This window comes from Panthera pardus, unplaced genomic scaffold (genome assembly GCF_024362965.1).
Source record: "Panthera pardus isolate Hobbes unplaced genomic scaffold, ASM2436296v1 HiC_scaffold_17, whole genome shotgun sequence".
Taxonomy (NCBI): domain Eukaryota; kingdom Metazoa; phylum Chordata; class Mammalia; order Carnivora; family Felidae; genus Panthera; species Panthera pardus.
Window position 1 is genome coordinate 117,739,077 of NW_026526732.1, and position 16,035 is coordinate 117,755,111.

At 39.6% G+C, this 16,035-nt stretch overlaps 1 protein-coding gene across 5 annotated transcripts in view; it reads left to right on the top strand.

Annotated features, from left to right (window-relative positions):
• The window catches only part of NUP153 (nucleoporin 153), an 86,796-nt gene that overhangs the window by 55,257 nt on the left and 15,504 nt on the right, over positions 1-16,035 (top strand). For all 5 annotated transcript variants that reach the window (XM_019420042.2, XM_019420046.2, XM_019420044.2 and 2 more), the window contains 5 exons: positions 1,832-1,969; positions 2,721-2,819; positions 4,044-4,134; positions 8,391-8,516; positions 11,512-12,141. In XM_019420042.2, coding sequence (XP_019275587.2) covers positions 1,832-1,969; positions 2,721-2,819; positions 4,044-4,134; positions 8,391-8,516; positions 11,512-12,141 — 1,084 coding nt within the window. The remainder of the gene's footprint in view (positions 1-1,831; positions 1,970-2,720; positions 2,820-4,043; positions 4,135-8,390; positions 8,517-11,511; positions 12,142-16,035) is intronic.

The following is a 16,035-nucleotide window of genomic DNA, read 5'->3' on the forward strand; positions in this document are numbered from 1 at the left end:
TTGTCATTTGTATTAAAATAAGATAGGCTTTAAACCCATAGTGCATAGTTTTTGCTTTATACAGTTATATGTATTTTATTATTTTTTTCTAAATAATTTTTCTCAAGTTCACTTATTTTGAGAAAGAGAAACAGTGCGGGGGAGGGATAGAGAGAGAGGGAGACTGAGAATCCTCAGCAGGCTCTGTGCTATAGCACAGAGCCCAACCTGGGGCTCAAACTCATGAACTGCGAGATCATGTCCCGAGGTGAAGTTGGACACTTAACTGACTGAGCCACCCCAGGTGCCCCATGTACAATTATATGTGTTTTCAAGAAATTAAGAGGAAAAACAGTTTTTTTGTGTTTGCTCACATATTGTTCATATCTCCAGAAATCTGAATTCCATTTGTTATTCTGCCCCTTCGCCCTGAAGAAGTTGCAGAGCAGGTTTTATGGCAACAGATTGTCTTAATTTTCTTTTATCTGAAATCATCTTTATTTTTCCTTTGGGTGGAGGGGTCGACTTTACAGAGCTGTGATTTATGTACCATAAACGACATCCATTTGTAGTATTCACATGGTTTTTAGCCGGTAGGGAATTTAACCCGAAGTCAAACTCTTCTCCCACTCGTGGTGGGTGGCAGCTGGAACTCTGCTAAGTTGGCTCCTTGGTGTCTGCCTTGCACGCGAGCAGGTTACAGGTCTGCTAGAAGCTTGGACAGTTTACGTGCGGATCTGTAAGCTCCCCATTCCTGCATCTCCCCTCAAGTTTTGAGCTGCTGTGCTCACCTAGCCTGTCCCCTGATTCCTCAGTGAACACATTTGCCGTTCTCTCTCCATTTCAGTTGATGCAGTGGTACTGACTCCGAAAGAGAGCAGGAAACTTACCCAGTGCTCCTCGCTTCTTCCACGTGGTTTTTATCTCTGCAGTTTGTGCTTGTTTCTGGTCGCTCTTGCTTCTGGTTGCTCGGCAGTGTTTTCATATGGTTGTTTCTGTTTTGTTTAGGGTTTACAACTGTTATTTGTCAGGTCAATGTTCAGATACGAGCTATTGCACCATCAGCAGAAGCACCACTCTGCTTGCCTTCCAGCTCTGGGTTGCTTGAGATTCAGAGTGGTCTTTAGTATATTGGGATAAAAAACCAAGGCATTTCACCAAACTCATTGGTACTGATGTTTATTAAATGCTTGTTTTACGTGCCAAGGCCATGTATAACTTTATGTCTTATATTAATACTACAACGGTGGTGTAATTTTTTCCTCATTTTCAGCCATTAGGAAATTTGTACTGAGGGCAGTTAGGTTCATGAAGCCACCAGGTCTGGTGGTGGCACAGCTGGGATTCAGATCTTGTTCATTTCTTTTGATTCGAGAGCCCACATTGTGGCTTTTTTTTTTTTTTTTTTGACTGATTATTATTTTTTTAATATGAAATTTATTGTCAAATTGGTTTCCTTACCAACACCCAGTGCTCATCCCAACAGGTGCCCTCCTCAATACCCATCACCCACCCTCCCATCCCCCATCAACCCTCAGATTGCTCTCAGTGTTTTAAGAGTATCTTATGGTTTGGCTCCCTCCCTCTCTTTTTTTTTCTTTCCTTCCCCTCCCCCATGGTCTTCTGTTAAGTTTCTCAGGATCCACATAAGAGTGAAAATATATGCTGTCTTTCTCCGTATGACTTATTTCACTCAGCATAACACTCTCCAGTTCCATCCACGTTGAGCCCACATTGTTAACCCTGTATGCTGCTGCCTCCTCCCTGTTCTCAGTTCCACCTGAAAGGAAGTAGGGATAAAAGAATGACTTGAAAGATGAAATCTATCATTATGACACATGTTGTGTTTTAGGAAATGGAAGTGCCAGTATTGCCGAAAATCTCTCTACCCATCACCAGTTCTTCACTGCCTACCTTCAATTTTAGTTCCTCTGTGATCACAACTTCCTCTCCATCACCCGTTAGTCCTTCACAATCACTGACAAACAAGGTACAAAACTATTGTACAAATAGAGGTGATTTTTGTTCCTTATTTAAAAAAAAATACAATATTCTGTTTGAAGCGATAAGTTCTTGCTATGGAAATTGAGAATAAGAGAAAAATGGAAATGGTGTTTTGCTTTTTAAAGTGTATGTTATAAAGGGATACATTATAATGGAGTGCTGTTTAATTCTTATGCAATGCCTTAGAGATTGATGATTATAAGTTTGTTTCCAATGTTTCTGATTTAAGATACTTTTTTTTTTTTTTTGGTAAGATTGGGTTTATGTTTTTATTTCTCAGGTAGGATTAACTACTCCTGAAAATTTTTATGATTTTGTCCTGGCTTTTACTTTTTCTGAACATATTCTTATGGATGGTATTTTTTTCCTTTAGATGAATACTCACCTCCCTCTAAGATAGTGTATACTCCTCGTCCAAGGAGAAGCCAGATTTTATAGTAGTTACCATTTATTTTTCACAAGTTTTAACAAATTATTATTTTACTAATTTTTTTAAGATTTTATTTTTAAATAATCTACCCCCATCGTGGGGCTGGAGCTCACAACCCCAAGATCAAGAGTCTCATGCTCTACTGACTGAGCCAGCTGGGTGCCCCTTAGCAAGTGATTTTTAAATCTAAAAGGAAATAAATTGCTTTTGGCTTCTTTGAAATAATTTGCTTAAGTTAAGGTCTGTTTTATTGTCGATTACTTTTACTAAAAACTCTTTGTGTTATTTTAATAATTTGGAAAACCAGGTACAAATGGCCTCTCCAAACAGTCCTGGCAGTCCCATGTTTCGATTTTCATCTCCAATTGTAAAATCTACTGAGGCAGATGTTCTACCTCCATCATCTGTAAGTAGCAAGCAAGGAATATTTCATACTGATTTCAGAAGCATACTGTATTTTTAAAATCCAAGATGCCATTGGTGGTAAGAAATACCATTGTTTTTCTTCCAACCTAAAAAAGTCAGTGTATAGAAATCTTGAATGAGTGAACACCTGTTTATTTTTCACTACACACACACACACAAGCATGTGTATTTTCTCGTGATCGTTTGAAAGTTAAGATGCAAACATCTTGATACCTTTATACCTTTTCCATATGTTCCCTAAGAAAAAAGGACATTCCTTTGCACACCCACAATACAATTCTATCCATGAAATTGCAACGTAGTGTAATAATAATGCCCATATTCAGATTTCCCCATTGGCCCCAGACCTTTAATGGCCCAGATCCAGTAAAGATCAAGACCTGATCAACTAAATTGCATTGCATTTGGTTAACATGTTTGTTGAATTGCCTTTAATCTGGAAAAGTTTTGGGTTTTTATGCCTCATAGTACATATTTCTTCATAATTAAGAAAGAGGTGTTTTACAAGGGAAGGGAAGCAAAAATACTATAAAAACAGGGAGGGGGACAAAACATAAGAGATTCTTAAATATGGAGAACAAACAGGGTTACTGGAGGGGTTGTAGAACAGGGGATGGGCTAAATGGGTAAGGGGCATGAAGGAATCTACTCCTGGAATCATTGTGGCACTGTATGCTAACTAACTTGGATGTAAATTTAAAAAATTAAATTTAAAAAAAAGAGGTGTTTTGAGTGATACAAGTTTAATGTTCAAGTTGCCCCATGCATCTTTGGCATGCATATCATTTTTACATGCTGCCTCGTGTTTTTCACTGTGCTCTTGTTTGTGGTTACTGCTAGATATTCCAGATCATATTGTATGTAATCCCTGCTGTGTGCCTGAAACCTGTCCACTGTCCATAAAATCTCAGTGTTTTATTGGAAAATGGCATTTAGAAACCTAGAAATGAGCATTGGGAGCACGTTATTACTTTATGTACTGCTTTGAATGAAAAAAATGCCTAAGAAATTGAAAATGCTATTTAGATCTAACACACCATTCATTATAAGAAGCATCTCAATTCTGGAGATTGTAAAATCTCTACATGAAATTCAGTGTCTTTTTTTTTTTTTTTTTTTTTGACTTGGAATAATAAAAAGCTCCATATTTGATATTTTGTTTTAAAACTAAGTAGACTATTAAGGATACCTTTTCTCCTTACAGATTGGATTTACGTTTAGCGTGCCTGTTGCGAAAACAACAGAACTTTCTGGCTCTAGTAGTATTTCAGAACCAATTACAAGTAGTAGTTTAGGTAAGTAAAAATTTCTCCCAAGTTGTTACATAAAAATGGTTGCATGCATTAGATTAGTATTTCAAATTCTTTCTTTAATCTTTGGCAGTTCTTATAAATTCATTTGAATGAAATTAGCTCTAAAAAGCGGACAGGAGCTAATATCAACCTTTGGCAATAGTTTTTAGTAACCTTCTCAGAAACCGCTCACTACATGGATATGTTACAGTTCAGTTATGGGAAGGGATAGTCACAGCAGCAGTATATCCATTAAGGTGACAGTTTATTATAAATGAAATCTCATAAGAAATTCAGGTGTTGTTTACATTTGTTATCGAGGTGAAATTCTAATTATCGTGGATCCCATCTCTGGGTTTAGTGTTTAGTTCACAAACATTTTTATGTGTTAGGGTTATGCTGGCCTCTGCAGGTAGTGATACATAATATTTCAGGAATGGGGGTAGTTGAGGGAAAGAAATGAGCAAGCAGATAATTAAATCATGGGATTTTGTTGTGATGGTGGTAGTTTTCTTTCAAGTGTTTGCTGTTCAGGAACTGGAGGACCATCTGGGCTAAGTTACTCACCTCAAGACGTTTTGAGCAAGGGCATTTTACTCCAGAGACACACAGCAAGTGCAGGGCTGTGGGAGTTAGAGAAAAAAGGAAGATATTCTTCAAAATCTGTAGATCTTTTGTAATAAAGCTAAGAAGTAGCTTTAAGTTCTAAAAATTCTCGAATGCCATGCTGAAAGACTTGGATTTTAATCTGAATGTAGTAGGAAGACAGTGATTTTAAATGGCGTGAGCTGGGTGTCGTGGAGTGACAGCCGTGTCCTCAAGTGAGGGAGTGGTTGGGGGGCGGGGCTTTATAGGCTGAGATATCAGTTAAGTTCTGTCGCCCTATCCAGAAGCGTGTATTTGTCTATCTCAGTTTTTTTACCTCATAGTTTTGGAATTTAAAAAATACTAGATCCTCCCTCAAAGGGTAGAGTAAAAACAGCAGCAGCAGCAGCAACCAACAACAACAACCAAAGAGCTAGGACATAGAAGCCAGATGTTCTAGCTCTGGATGAGCTGGAAGGTAAGAGCATAGATTATGAGAGTGGCACAAAATAGGAATTTGGTATGTTTGCAGTCTTGTTTTTTATTGACTAAAACAGCCTTGTGTAAGAGAAAGTATGACAGGCACATTTCAGGTATACTTTTTACCACGAATTTTTTCTTCAATGTTATTATGAATTCAAGAGGAATCAACTTCTACAAATTCCTGGGGCGCCTGGGGGGCTCAGTTGGTTAAGTGCTCAACTCTTGGTTTTGGCTCAGGTCATGATCTCACGGTTCGTGAGTTGGAGCCCTGCGTTGGGATCTATGCTGATAGTGTGCAGCTTGCTTGGGGTTCTTTCGCTCTCCTCTCTCTGCCTCTCTCATGCTTTCTCTCTTAAATAAAATAAATACATATTTAAAAAAAAACTTCTGCAAATTACCATTTCACACCTGGTTACGAGGAAAAGCATGACAATCCTCCAGTTTTTACTAATGCGTTATTGGTGATAACTGGATGAGCGGCAGCTTGTTAAAACAACCTTTGTATTTCATTACATCTGGGAAATTATCCATATTTTTAAGGCATTTATTATAAGTGGCATGTATAGAATTGTGACAGTGATTCTCACCACTTTGACATTAACAAGCTGCTTGAAAATGTAGAAGTCATGATTAATTACTTTGTGGCAGGTGCTAATTTTTCCACTATCTTTTTCCACCAGTTTGAATACACTTCAGGGTATCCTTAAAATTTACTTTAGATTACTAAAAGCAGTGCCATTTTTGTTCTAAAGGAGGATAGACTATGACAAAGTGATACAACTGTATGTTTTGTTTTGACACAGTTATAAAAAGTAGTAGGTACAGTGTTTTGTTTCTTGTATGTTTTTGTTACTGTGGTGAGATTCATGTGAGATAAAATTAATCATTTGAAAGGGAACAGATTCAGTGGTGTTCAGTACATTCATGGTGTGCAACTACCACAGCCTGTCTAGTTCTAGAACATTCTTATCACCCCCTACAAAGGAAACCTGTACCTATTAAATAACAGTCATTCCGCATTTCTTCTCCCCCACCTCCTATCAACTACGAGTCTGTGTTTTGTTTGTATGTATGTACCTATTCTGGAATCCTACCATGTGATTTTTGCATCTAGCTTCCTTTACTTGTTTTCAGGGTTCATCTGTGTTACGGTATTTATCAGTACTTCACTCTTTTTTCTTTGTAAAATTTATTTACTTACTTACTTTTTATTCGAAGTAGGCTCCGTGCCCAATATGGGGCTTGAACTCAAGACCCTGAGTTTAAGAGTCCTATGCTCTACTTACGGAGCCAGCCGGGCACCCTAGAATTTCATTCCTTTTATGGCTGAGTGAAGTTCCATTGTATGGATATATCATAGTTCTGTTCATCCATTGATGGACTTTTGGGCTGTTGCCAGCTTTTGGCTATTGTGCATAGTGTTGGTATGAAAATTCAGGTACACGTATTTATTTGGATAGTGGTTTCAGTGCTCTGGGGTATATACCTAGAAATGGAGTTGATGGTCAAATGGCAGTTCTATGTGTCACTTTTTGAGGAACCACAGAACTGTTTTTCTCAGCCACTGGTTCCTTTCACATTGCCACTAGCAGTGTATGAGGATTCTGATTTCTCCACATTCTCACCATGTGCACTTTTCACTTTGTGTTGGTAGCCATCTTAGTGGGTGCGAAGTGATGCTTCTTTTTGGCTTTGATTTACATTTCTCTAATGGCTAATGGTGCATAATGGAGCATGTTTTCATGTGCTAGTTGGCCCTTTATCTTCTTGGGAGAGATGTCCATTCAAGTCCTTTGCCCATTTTTAAGTTGGTTTGTCTTTTTGTTGCTGAGATGTTAGCAGTTTTATGTAGTCTGGATATTAGATCCTTAAGATACATGATTTGCAAATAATTTCTCCCGTTCCGTAGATTGTCTTTACACTTTCTTGGTAATGTCCTTCGATTCACAAAGGTTTTTAATTGTGGCGAAGTTCAGGTTTTTTTCTTGTGCTTTTGATGTCATATCTGAGAATCTATTGCCAAATCCATGGTCATGAACATATATCTCCTGGATTTTCTTCTGAGAATTTTATGGTTTTAGTTCTCATGTTTAGATCATTGATCCATTTTGTATTAATTTTTGTTTATGGCGTGAGGTAGAGGTAGGATTTTTTTCAAACTTCTCTACTCCTTTTAAACTTGGCAAACACTTAAGAAAAACCTTGTTTGTATTTTATCATGGAAAACTTGAAACATTTTCGGAAGTAGTAGACTGAATTTCCATGTACTGTTTACGCAGCTTCGACACTTCACATTTTTTGGCCAGTCTTGTTTCTCTTTCTCTCCTTTCCCCTTCCTTCTCACACACAGAAACACACCTATCAGGTTATATTGAAACAGTTCCACACATATTTCAGCTGTAAACAGAAACTTTCCCCCTTAAAAATAGAACCACAAAGCCGTTATCATACTGAAAACATAGATTTCTTATTTTAAGTCTAAGGGTATATTTATTTTGGAAAATTTAGGAAACATAAAAAGTAGAAGCAGTAAGTAAAAAGTCACTCAACACTGGCAGCCACCATTACTCTTGTATCATTCAAAATCTTCTGGGCTTTTTAATTCGTCTTTACCTATAACTGTGCTTTTGAGAATGTTTTGTGGCCACATAGTAATCTATCGTGTCGGTATTCTGTAATTGACAGACTCAGTCCCTTATTGAGCATTTATCATCCAGATTTTCAATATTATAACTGAAGGATATTTTTAATCATAGGATCAATTTCTAGAAATGAAATAACTGCTCAGTTGAGTATTTATTTGAAAGTTTGGTTCAATCGGTACTGTAAATTGCTGTGTAGTCAGATGCATATTTCTTGTAGTTTGGGAGCTTGCTCCGGGTGCCATAACCTCTCCAGTGTTTGTGTTTGATTGTTTTGATTACCAGTTAATTTATTGGGTAACAATTATAGTTCATACTTTTTGCCTTTTTGGAGGAGAAAAATGTACAGTGTATAGTATGGGAAATATTATCTTTGCTTTCTTGTACTAGCAAATTAACCTTGTATTTTTAAGTAAATTTGTCCATTATCTTTGAATTACAGTGACTTTCATGATGTTTTAGAAGTTGACCCAAATTGGCTTTGGAAGCTCTCTTTAATACATTTAACTTGATCCGGTGCTTCTTCTTGACATAGTATCTTTTCTGCAGCTCAAGATACCAATGCAGTGAATAGTACAAGCTGTAAGAAGCAGCCAGATGAAGATTGTGAGGGTCCTTTTAGACCTGCAAAAACCCTGAAAGAAGGAAGTGTCCTAGATGTTCTCAAAAGCCCTGGTAAGATAAGAGCTGCCTTTGACATACTCTAAAATCTTCATTACAGATTTGTGGTCCTATTTTAATGTCATGTGTGGCATAAATTAGGAAATTGACTTGAATGTAGACGTAGTTAGATGCAATTCTTTTGGAGTAAATATCTTAGAAACTCTACTTGTTTAGAATTCAAAGACTGTCCTAAAATGACATCTCTTAAGGAGGTGAGGATAGCAGGAGAAAGAGGCAAGTGTAGAAGGGAATATGAATTGCCTTTTAATAGAGATAGGCCAATATGGAATACAAGTAAATAAACCTGATGATATACCTGCACATGTCTTTCTCTGATGAGATGCTGACCTGCCTTGTTCTTCTCAGATTACTGCCCAGTTGTGATCGTTTTATGACAAAACCAAACAGAAAGATAACACTGGATGATTCGAACATACATATATGTAAGGGACGGTACTCACTTGAAACAAGAATTGAAAGCTGGTAGTAAATAACTTGAAGGCAATGAATAGAAGTCATCAAATAGGAAAAAGTTCTCAATTTGAAAATCAGAGGATAGATACAATTCCGATTGTGACGTGTACTATAGGAACGTATAAATGTTTGTAAGGTGATCTAGTCACTCAGAGAAAATTTAGATTTACCTAGCAGATAGATGTGCTCATGTATAATTGAGTAAGAATTTCCAGATAAGAATGGCTTCTGCAGCCAGATTTAGGTCTCTCTGGTCTAGCTTTCTCGTTTTATAGATGAGTACACTGCCTACAAGGGTCCCAGCAATTTAGACGATTGGACGCCATTGGGGCAGAGCTCCAGGGCGCCTGTGCTAGTTAACTGAGTGGTAGATATGCATCAAATTCATATGCTCTATCTTCATATGAGTTATACTTTGCATTCATGATGCCCACTCCTCCTCCCCTTTAATTTTCTTTAAATAGCAAGAATTTGGAGTCCTATGTTCTTTTGAGAGAAATTAGAAAAACTTGAAAAGGGGGAAGGAAAATAAGTCTCTGAAATCTTGAGATGATTACCGTTAAAATGGTGCCAACCTTAGTGACTCAAATTAATTATTAGCAAAACAGTACATTTTAGACTACTGGGAGTAAGTGAAGTATATGGGTTTTGCCTTTATGCTAAAACTAGCTCTAGGTTGGATTAACTGTAGCACTGGAAAATCTCAAAATCTTTTATATCTTCTTACCCTCCACTTTTCTTTTCATTTGGTGCCATGAGCTGGAAAAACAGGTCACTGAGTTTATTGGCATGTGTAAAACAAAGATTAATTGGTCCAAAGTAAAGGATTGGAAGGTCATTCCCGTGGATACAAGTTGGAGTGAATCGATTCGGTTCAATGACAGCAGTTCCGGTAGTGCGGAGACTTTTTCAGTTCCTGTTATTCCATGGTTCTGTGTAAATACCTTAATTGTCTGAGTACACCTTCAGTGGTTACCAAAAGGGGACCCTTACAGTGTGAAAGGTTCTGTGATTAACATTGGAGAACTGTTGGAGGCAGTTTGTCTGCGTTAGGGTTTGGTGACTTTCCATGCGCAGGTCTTTGAGTAGCATGAGCTCATGCTCCTCGAGGGTGGGCTGGGTCTTCATTTCTGTAATTTCTAGACCTTGCCAGATGGTTTGGTTCTTCTCTATTGGAATTTACATCGTGTTTCTCATTGAACTGTTACCATTTTAAAGTCCTGTATGAACTCAGTATAATTAAGACCAGTCCTTACAACTCCGTTGTACTTTGGAGGGATGTCTGTCTAATATGCATACCTACTCAGCTCAGCTGGGTGTACTGAAAGTAGAGGATACCACAACAGTGGGTTATAAGTGGACAGAATTCAAAGATTATCGATGTTGAAGACATTTGGCATAGCCAGGAGAACACCTGAAGGAAAAAATAGATGCAGGAGGAAGGCTGTGAATATACTGCAGATCTGTATTACAGTAAGTGTAGCAAAACCTAGATGCCCGTGGGGTGTTTCAATAAATTACTACAAATCAAAGCCTCAAATTAGATATTAGTTGAATCATAGTAAGTAGAAATTCCTAGAGGAAGAAGGTGATACACTATAAACAATACATCTTTTGTAGGATTTTAACTAGGTCTGAATGTCACTTATTGATTATGTGATTAATAAAAACTGCTGGGACACCTGGGTGGCTCAGTTGGTTAAACATCCGACTCTTGATTTCAGCGCAGGTTAGGATCCCAGGGTTGTGGGTTCGAGCCTTGCATCAGGCCTTGTGCTGATGATGCGGAACCTGCTTGGTATTCTCTCTCTCTGCCCCTACCCAATTCCTGCTCTCTCTCTCTCTCTCTCTCTCTCAAAATAAATAAACTTAAAAAAACAAATGGAAAACAAAGCAAAACAGAACAGCTGCTGGGGCGCCTGGGTTGGTCAGTCACTTGAACGTCTGACTTTGGCTCAGGTCATGATCTCACGGTTTGTGGGTTCGAACCCTGCATCTGACTCTGCTGACAGCTGGGGGCCTGGAGCCTCCCTCAGATTTTGTGTCTCCCTCTCTCTCTGCCCCTCCTCTGCTCATGCTCTCTCTCTGTCTCTCAAAAATGAATACATGTTGGGGCGCCTGGGTGGCTCAGTCGGTTGAGGATCCGACTCTTGGTTTCGGCTCAGGTCATGATCTCATGGTTCGTGAGTTCAAGCCCCACATCGGGCTCCGCGCTGACAGCATGGAGCCTTCATGGGATTCTCTCTTTCCATCTCTCTCTGCCCCTCCTCTGCTCTGTCTCTCAAAATAAACTTAAAAAAATTTTTTTTTTTTAATGAATAAATGTTAAAAAAATTTTTTAAATATTGCTTAGGTGAAAACTCTACTTTTTTAAGTAGCTCATGTTGGGATTTAGGAACTCTGCAATAAATGTGTGTAAATACATGTTCTCCCAGTAATAGCATTTCAGTTAATGTTCTGATTAGAGAGCTGCTCTCTCTGTCTCTCTGTCTCTCTCTTTCTTTTTAACTTACACTCTTTTTCCCTATTACAGGTTTCACATCACCAAAGGCAGATTCTCTTGCTGCTCAGCCTACTACCACAAGCCCAGTAGTTTATACAAGACCAGCAATAAGTAGTTTTTCTTCTGGGGGAGTTGGGTTTGGAGAAAGTGTAAAATCTGGGTCATCTGGATCGTCGTCGTGGCAGTGTGATACTTGTCTGCTCCAGAACAAAGCTACAGACGGCAAGTGCATAGCCTGTCAGGCAACAAAATTGCCAGCAAAAGATACTGCGAAACAAACTGGAATTGGAGCACCAAGCAAAAGTGACAAGTCAACTCTCTCTACATCAGGGACGGGTTTTGGAGACAGATTTAAACCAGCAGTCGGGACCTGGGATTGTGACACCTGTTTAGTGCAAAACAAACCCGAAGCGATGAAATGTGTAGCTTGTGAGACACCGAAACCCGGAACTGGTGTGAAGCGAGTCCTTACGCTGCCAGTGGCTGTGGCGAGCGCTGTGCCCGTGGCCGCCGCACCTCCCACCTGCACTGTGACCACGGGCGCCGTAGGATTCGCAGATAAATTTAAAAGGCCGCTGGGATCTTGGGAGTGTCCAGTATGCTGTGTTTCTAATAATGGAGAAGACAGTAAATGTGTGTCCTGTGTGTCTGAGAAGCCAGGTACGTGTATGGCTGTCTGAGATCATTTTGTTGGTTATTTTAGTAGAACGCTTACACTTCTCTGCTAAGAACAGCCTTAATATTTTTAATGTTTCAGGATGAGCATTTCCTCCTACGTCTTAATTTTTCTAAGCTGTCTGAGGCAAAATGACTTACCCAGGACTGGATCTGTGTGTTCTCTCAGGATAGCCCAGTGTATACTTATACCTCTTTTTTATGTACACTTTATCAGAAACTTTGCTTTTCATGATCATTTTCGAAGGTGACTAATACAGATGCTGAAGGATCTTAGAAGGGGCAGTCTTTCTCCACCGTTATCCAGAACAAAATGTCACTTTGTCTCTTTTCCTTGAAGTACAAGTGAGGATGACAGATGGTCATTCCCAGAGAAGGTTTCACTAAGAGGTAGACAGTCTTGCCTTTTGAAACAGTTGTGGCTGAATATTAATGCGGAGACCCATACCTGTATGCCAGCTGCCAGAGGTGTTGCAAGGATAGTCAATTACTGAGTCACTAATGAAAACATTCTAACTTGACAGCAAGAAGAAGGGAGTTAGGCTTGAGTTTTTCCTGTTTCTCTGTTCAAATTTGAAAAAGTTACTGAAGAGTCCCATCTGGAAGTGACTCTTTAATATTTTTGTAATCTCATATAATTATTTGGTACCGATGTATAGTAACATGGGTATTAAATAAAAACTGTTATGGATATCCTGGGAATTACACTTCCTTTTTTATTGCATTATTCATGGATGTGTAGTCTTCTGTCTGCAGTGGAGAGCTCCGGGTTTGTTAGCCTGTACCCCATGTTTGAACACAAGAGGTGAGCCGTATCTCTAATTCTTACTGGACATCTCCAGAGGAGTAAGATTTCAGAGGCTTTGTTCTGAAATAACTTTCTCCTTCCAGCTGGCATGCCTCTTCCTCCTCTTAAAAAAAAAAAACAAAAAACAACAAAAAACAAAAACAGGCCCTTGATCATGCGAGAAACCAAAATTAATTGAGTTGATTGGGAGAATAAAACTGAGTTAGGAAGTAAATTGTTACTCACAAATAAAGAAAGCTCATATATTCATTACATAAGTCTGACATCATCCCGTCAATGATGAACCATCATTTTAAGCAGAGGAGTGATGCAGTTAAATTTGTATTTTTGACACATTGCCTGGTGGCTTTTTGGAGGGTCGATTTGAAGGCAGTGAAATTTGGAGACCAGAGGACAGATGGGAGGTTGTAGCGGTAATACATACAGGCCCAGAGAACGGTGGTATGTGCTGGTGCGGTCAGGTTGGGCGTAGAATACGGTGTGGCTGAAGACAAGGTGATTTGAAGCTGTGCAGCCCATGCTCACATATACGTGAGGACTCGGGATGTACTGTAACGGATACTCGGCGCGGGAAACACAAATATGAGAGTCATCAGGCTACAGTCTTCAAATAAGCCATGGGAGCAGAGGCGACGTAAAGTGAGGGAGGGAGAGGGTAGAGGAGATGGCCTAAACCTGCACTCCGCCATCTTAAGGGAGTGGCAGGAACAGAGCTTTGGAACGGTTCATTTTAAAGGAGGAACCAGTGAGGAAAACCAAAACCTACTTGGCACCGGTTGCTTTGCGGCAGGATGGATTGCAGGGAACGAGAGCAGAGGTCTCAGTGAGAAGGCTGTTGTTCAAACAAGAGGTGAGGGCCGCTTGGCATAGAGTGGCGGTGGTGGGCTCAGCAGAAGGGGATGAGATAGATGGAAGCATGGGAGGCAGGAGGAGACGTGAGCCACGCTAACCAGGTAGAGGGTGGCCCTACATCTGAGAAGGGGACCGCGGGTACAGGTCAGGAAACCGTCCGAGTAGATGAGACTCAAGAGGAGGACAGTGGACCAAAGATGGAACCTCTGAGAGTGGTTTTATTGGCAAGGTGGAAGACAGCACAGCGGTGGAACAGGGACCAGTGGCTGGGAGGGGCGACAGTCAGAGAACATGTGGAAACGGGAGGCGCCAGATGGATGGCTCTGCTCCTAACACACAGGCTTCTTGATCGCTTTGTGGAGCCACCTTCCCATCCCCCCCCCCCCCCCCCCCCCGCGCTCCCTACAAAACTTCTAGTTCTGTCTCAGAATTGAAACGTCACGTCTGTGAATCCGTTCTGCTGCCCCTTAGTCACTTCCTTCCTTCTTGTATCACTTTCCTTTCTGATGATGGGATTACTGTGTGTGTTTACTTGCCCCCTTCTTAGACCATTAGCACTTTTAGAAGGTAAGCAGCATTTCAGTTGTCTTTATGTCCTTAGAACCTTAATAAATGTCTGTTAAATACTAATGCCATGAACACAGTAGGTGGTGGTGAGTCGAAATGCAAAGTGGATGATAGAACACTTCTTTGCAAAACTGGTCATTTCAAAGGCAGAGACCTGTGCTTTGAAATCTTAAAATTAGTGTGGTCTGTGGCTGTGTATTTTATGTGTTAGGATATTATTGCCTGCGATTTATATCTTATGTATGTATGTATGTATGTGTGTATATATATATACACATATATATATATATAAATGTGAAAATTTTTTTTAATGTTTATTTTTGAGACAGTGTGAGCGAGGGGAGGCACAGAGAGAGAGGGAGATACAGGATCCAAAGCATGCTCCAGGCTCTGTGCTGACAGCTCAGAGGCTCGAACTCACCAACTGAGAAATCATGACCTGAGTTGAACTCAGATGTTTAATCTACTGAGCCACCCAGGTGCCTCTTACATCTTCGTTTAAAATGTTGTGCTGTTTGAAGAAATCTGACAAAAATTCCTTTTTTTTTTTTCTATTTTTTAAAAAATTTATATCCAAGTTAGTTAGCATATAGTGCAATAATGCTTTCAGGAGTAGAATCCGCTGATTCATCCCCTGCATATAACACCCAGTGCTCATCCCAACAAGTGTCCTCCTTAATGCCCCTCGCCTATTTAGCCCATCCCCCTACCCACAGCTCCTCCAGCAACCCTCAGTTTGTTCTCCGTATTTAAGAGTCTCTTATGTTTGTCTCCCTCCCTGTTTTTATCTTGTTTTGTTTCCCTGCCCTTAGGTTCATCTGCTTCGTATCTTAAATTCCACATATGAGTGAAGTCATATATTTGTCTTACTGCCTAATTTCGCTTAGCATAATACACTCTAGTTCCATCCACATTATTGTAGATGGCAAGATTTCATTCTTTTTGATTGCCGAGTGTATGTGTATACACATACACACACACACACACACACACACACACACACCCCACATCTTTATCCATTCATCTGTCAGTGGACATTTGGGCTTTTTCCATACTTTGGCTATGGTTTGACAAATATTCTTAAGGACATTTTATTTTTTTGACTTTTAAAAAAAATTTTTTTACTGCTTATTTTTGAGAGAGAGAGAGACACAGAGTGCAAGTGGGAGAGGAGCAGAGAGAGAGGGAGACACAGAATCCGAAGCAGGCTCCAGGCTCTGAGCTGTCAGCACAGAGCCCGCAGGGCTTGAACCCACAAACTGTGAGATGATGACTTGAGCCAAAGTCAAACACTTAATTGACTGCGCCCCCCGGGAGCTCCAAGAACATTTTAGTTTTTTAGGTTCTGATTTGTGGTCCTGATAATTTTTTTTAAACCATGATTATTCAGACCTCAGATTAAGAAGAGAGCTGTCACTAGGCCGGGGGAGCATAAGCTGCTTATTTATAAGATTAAAAGAAATCTGAGATGTCTGTACTGTTTTTAACAATGTGAAGTTTATATTTCTGGCATTTTATCTGTCTTAATAGGAAACAATAATTGAACACTTAGACTTAGTGGTGTCTTTTTTTTTTTTTTTTTTTGTAATTTTTTTTTTAAACATTTATTTTTGAGACAGAGAGCATGAACGGGGGAGGGGCAGAGAGAGAGG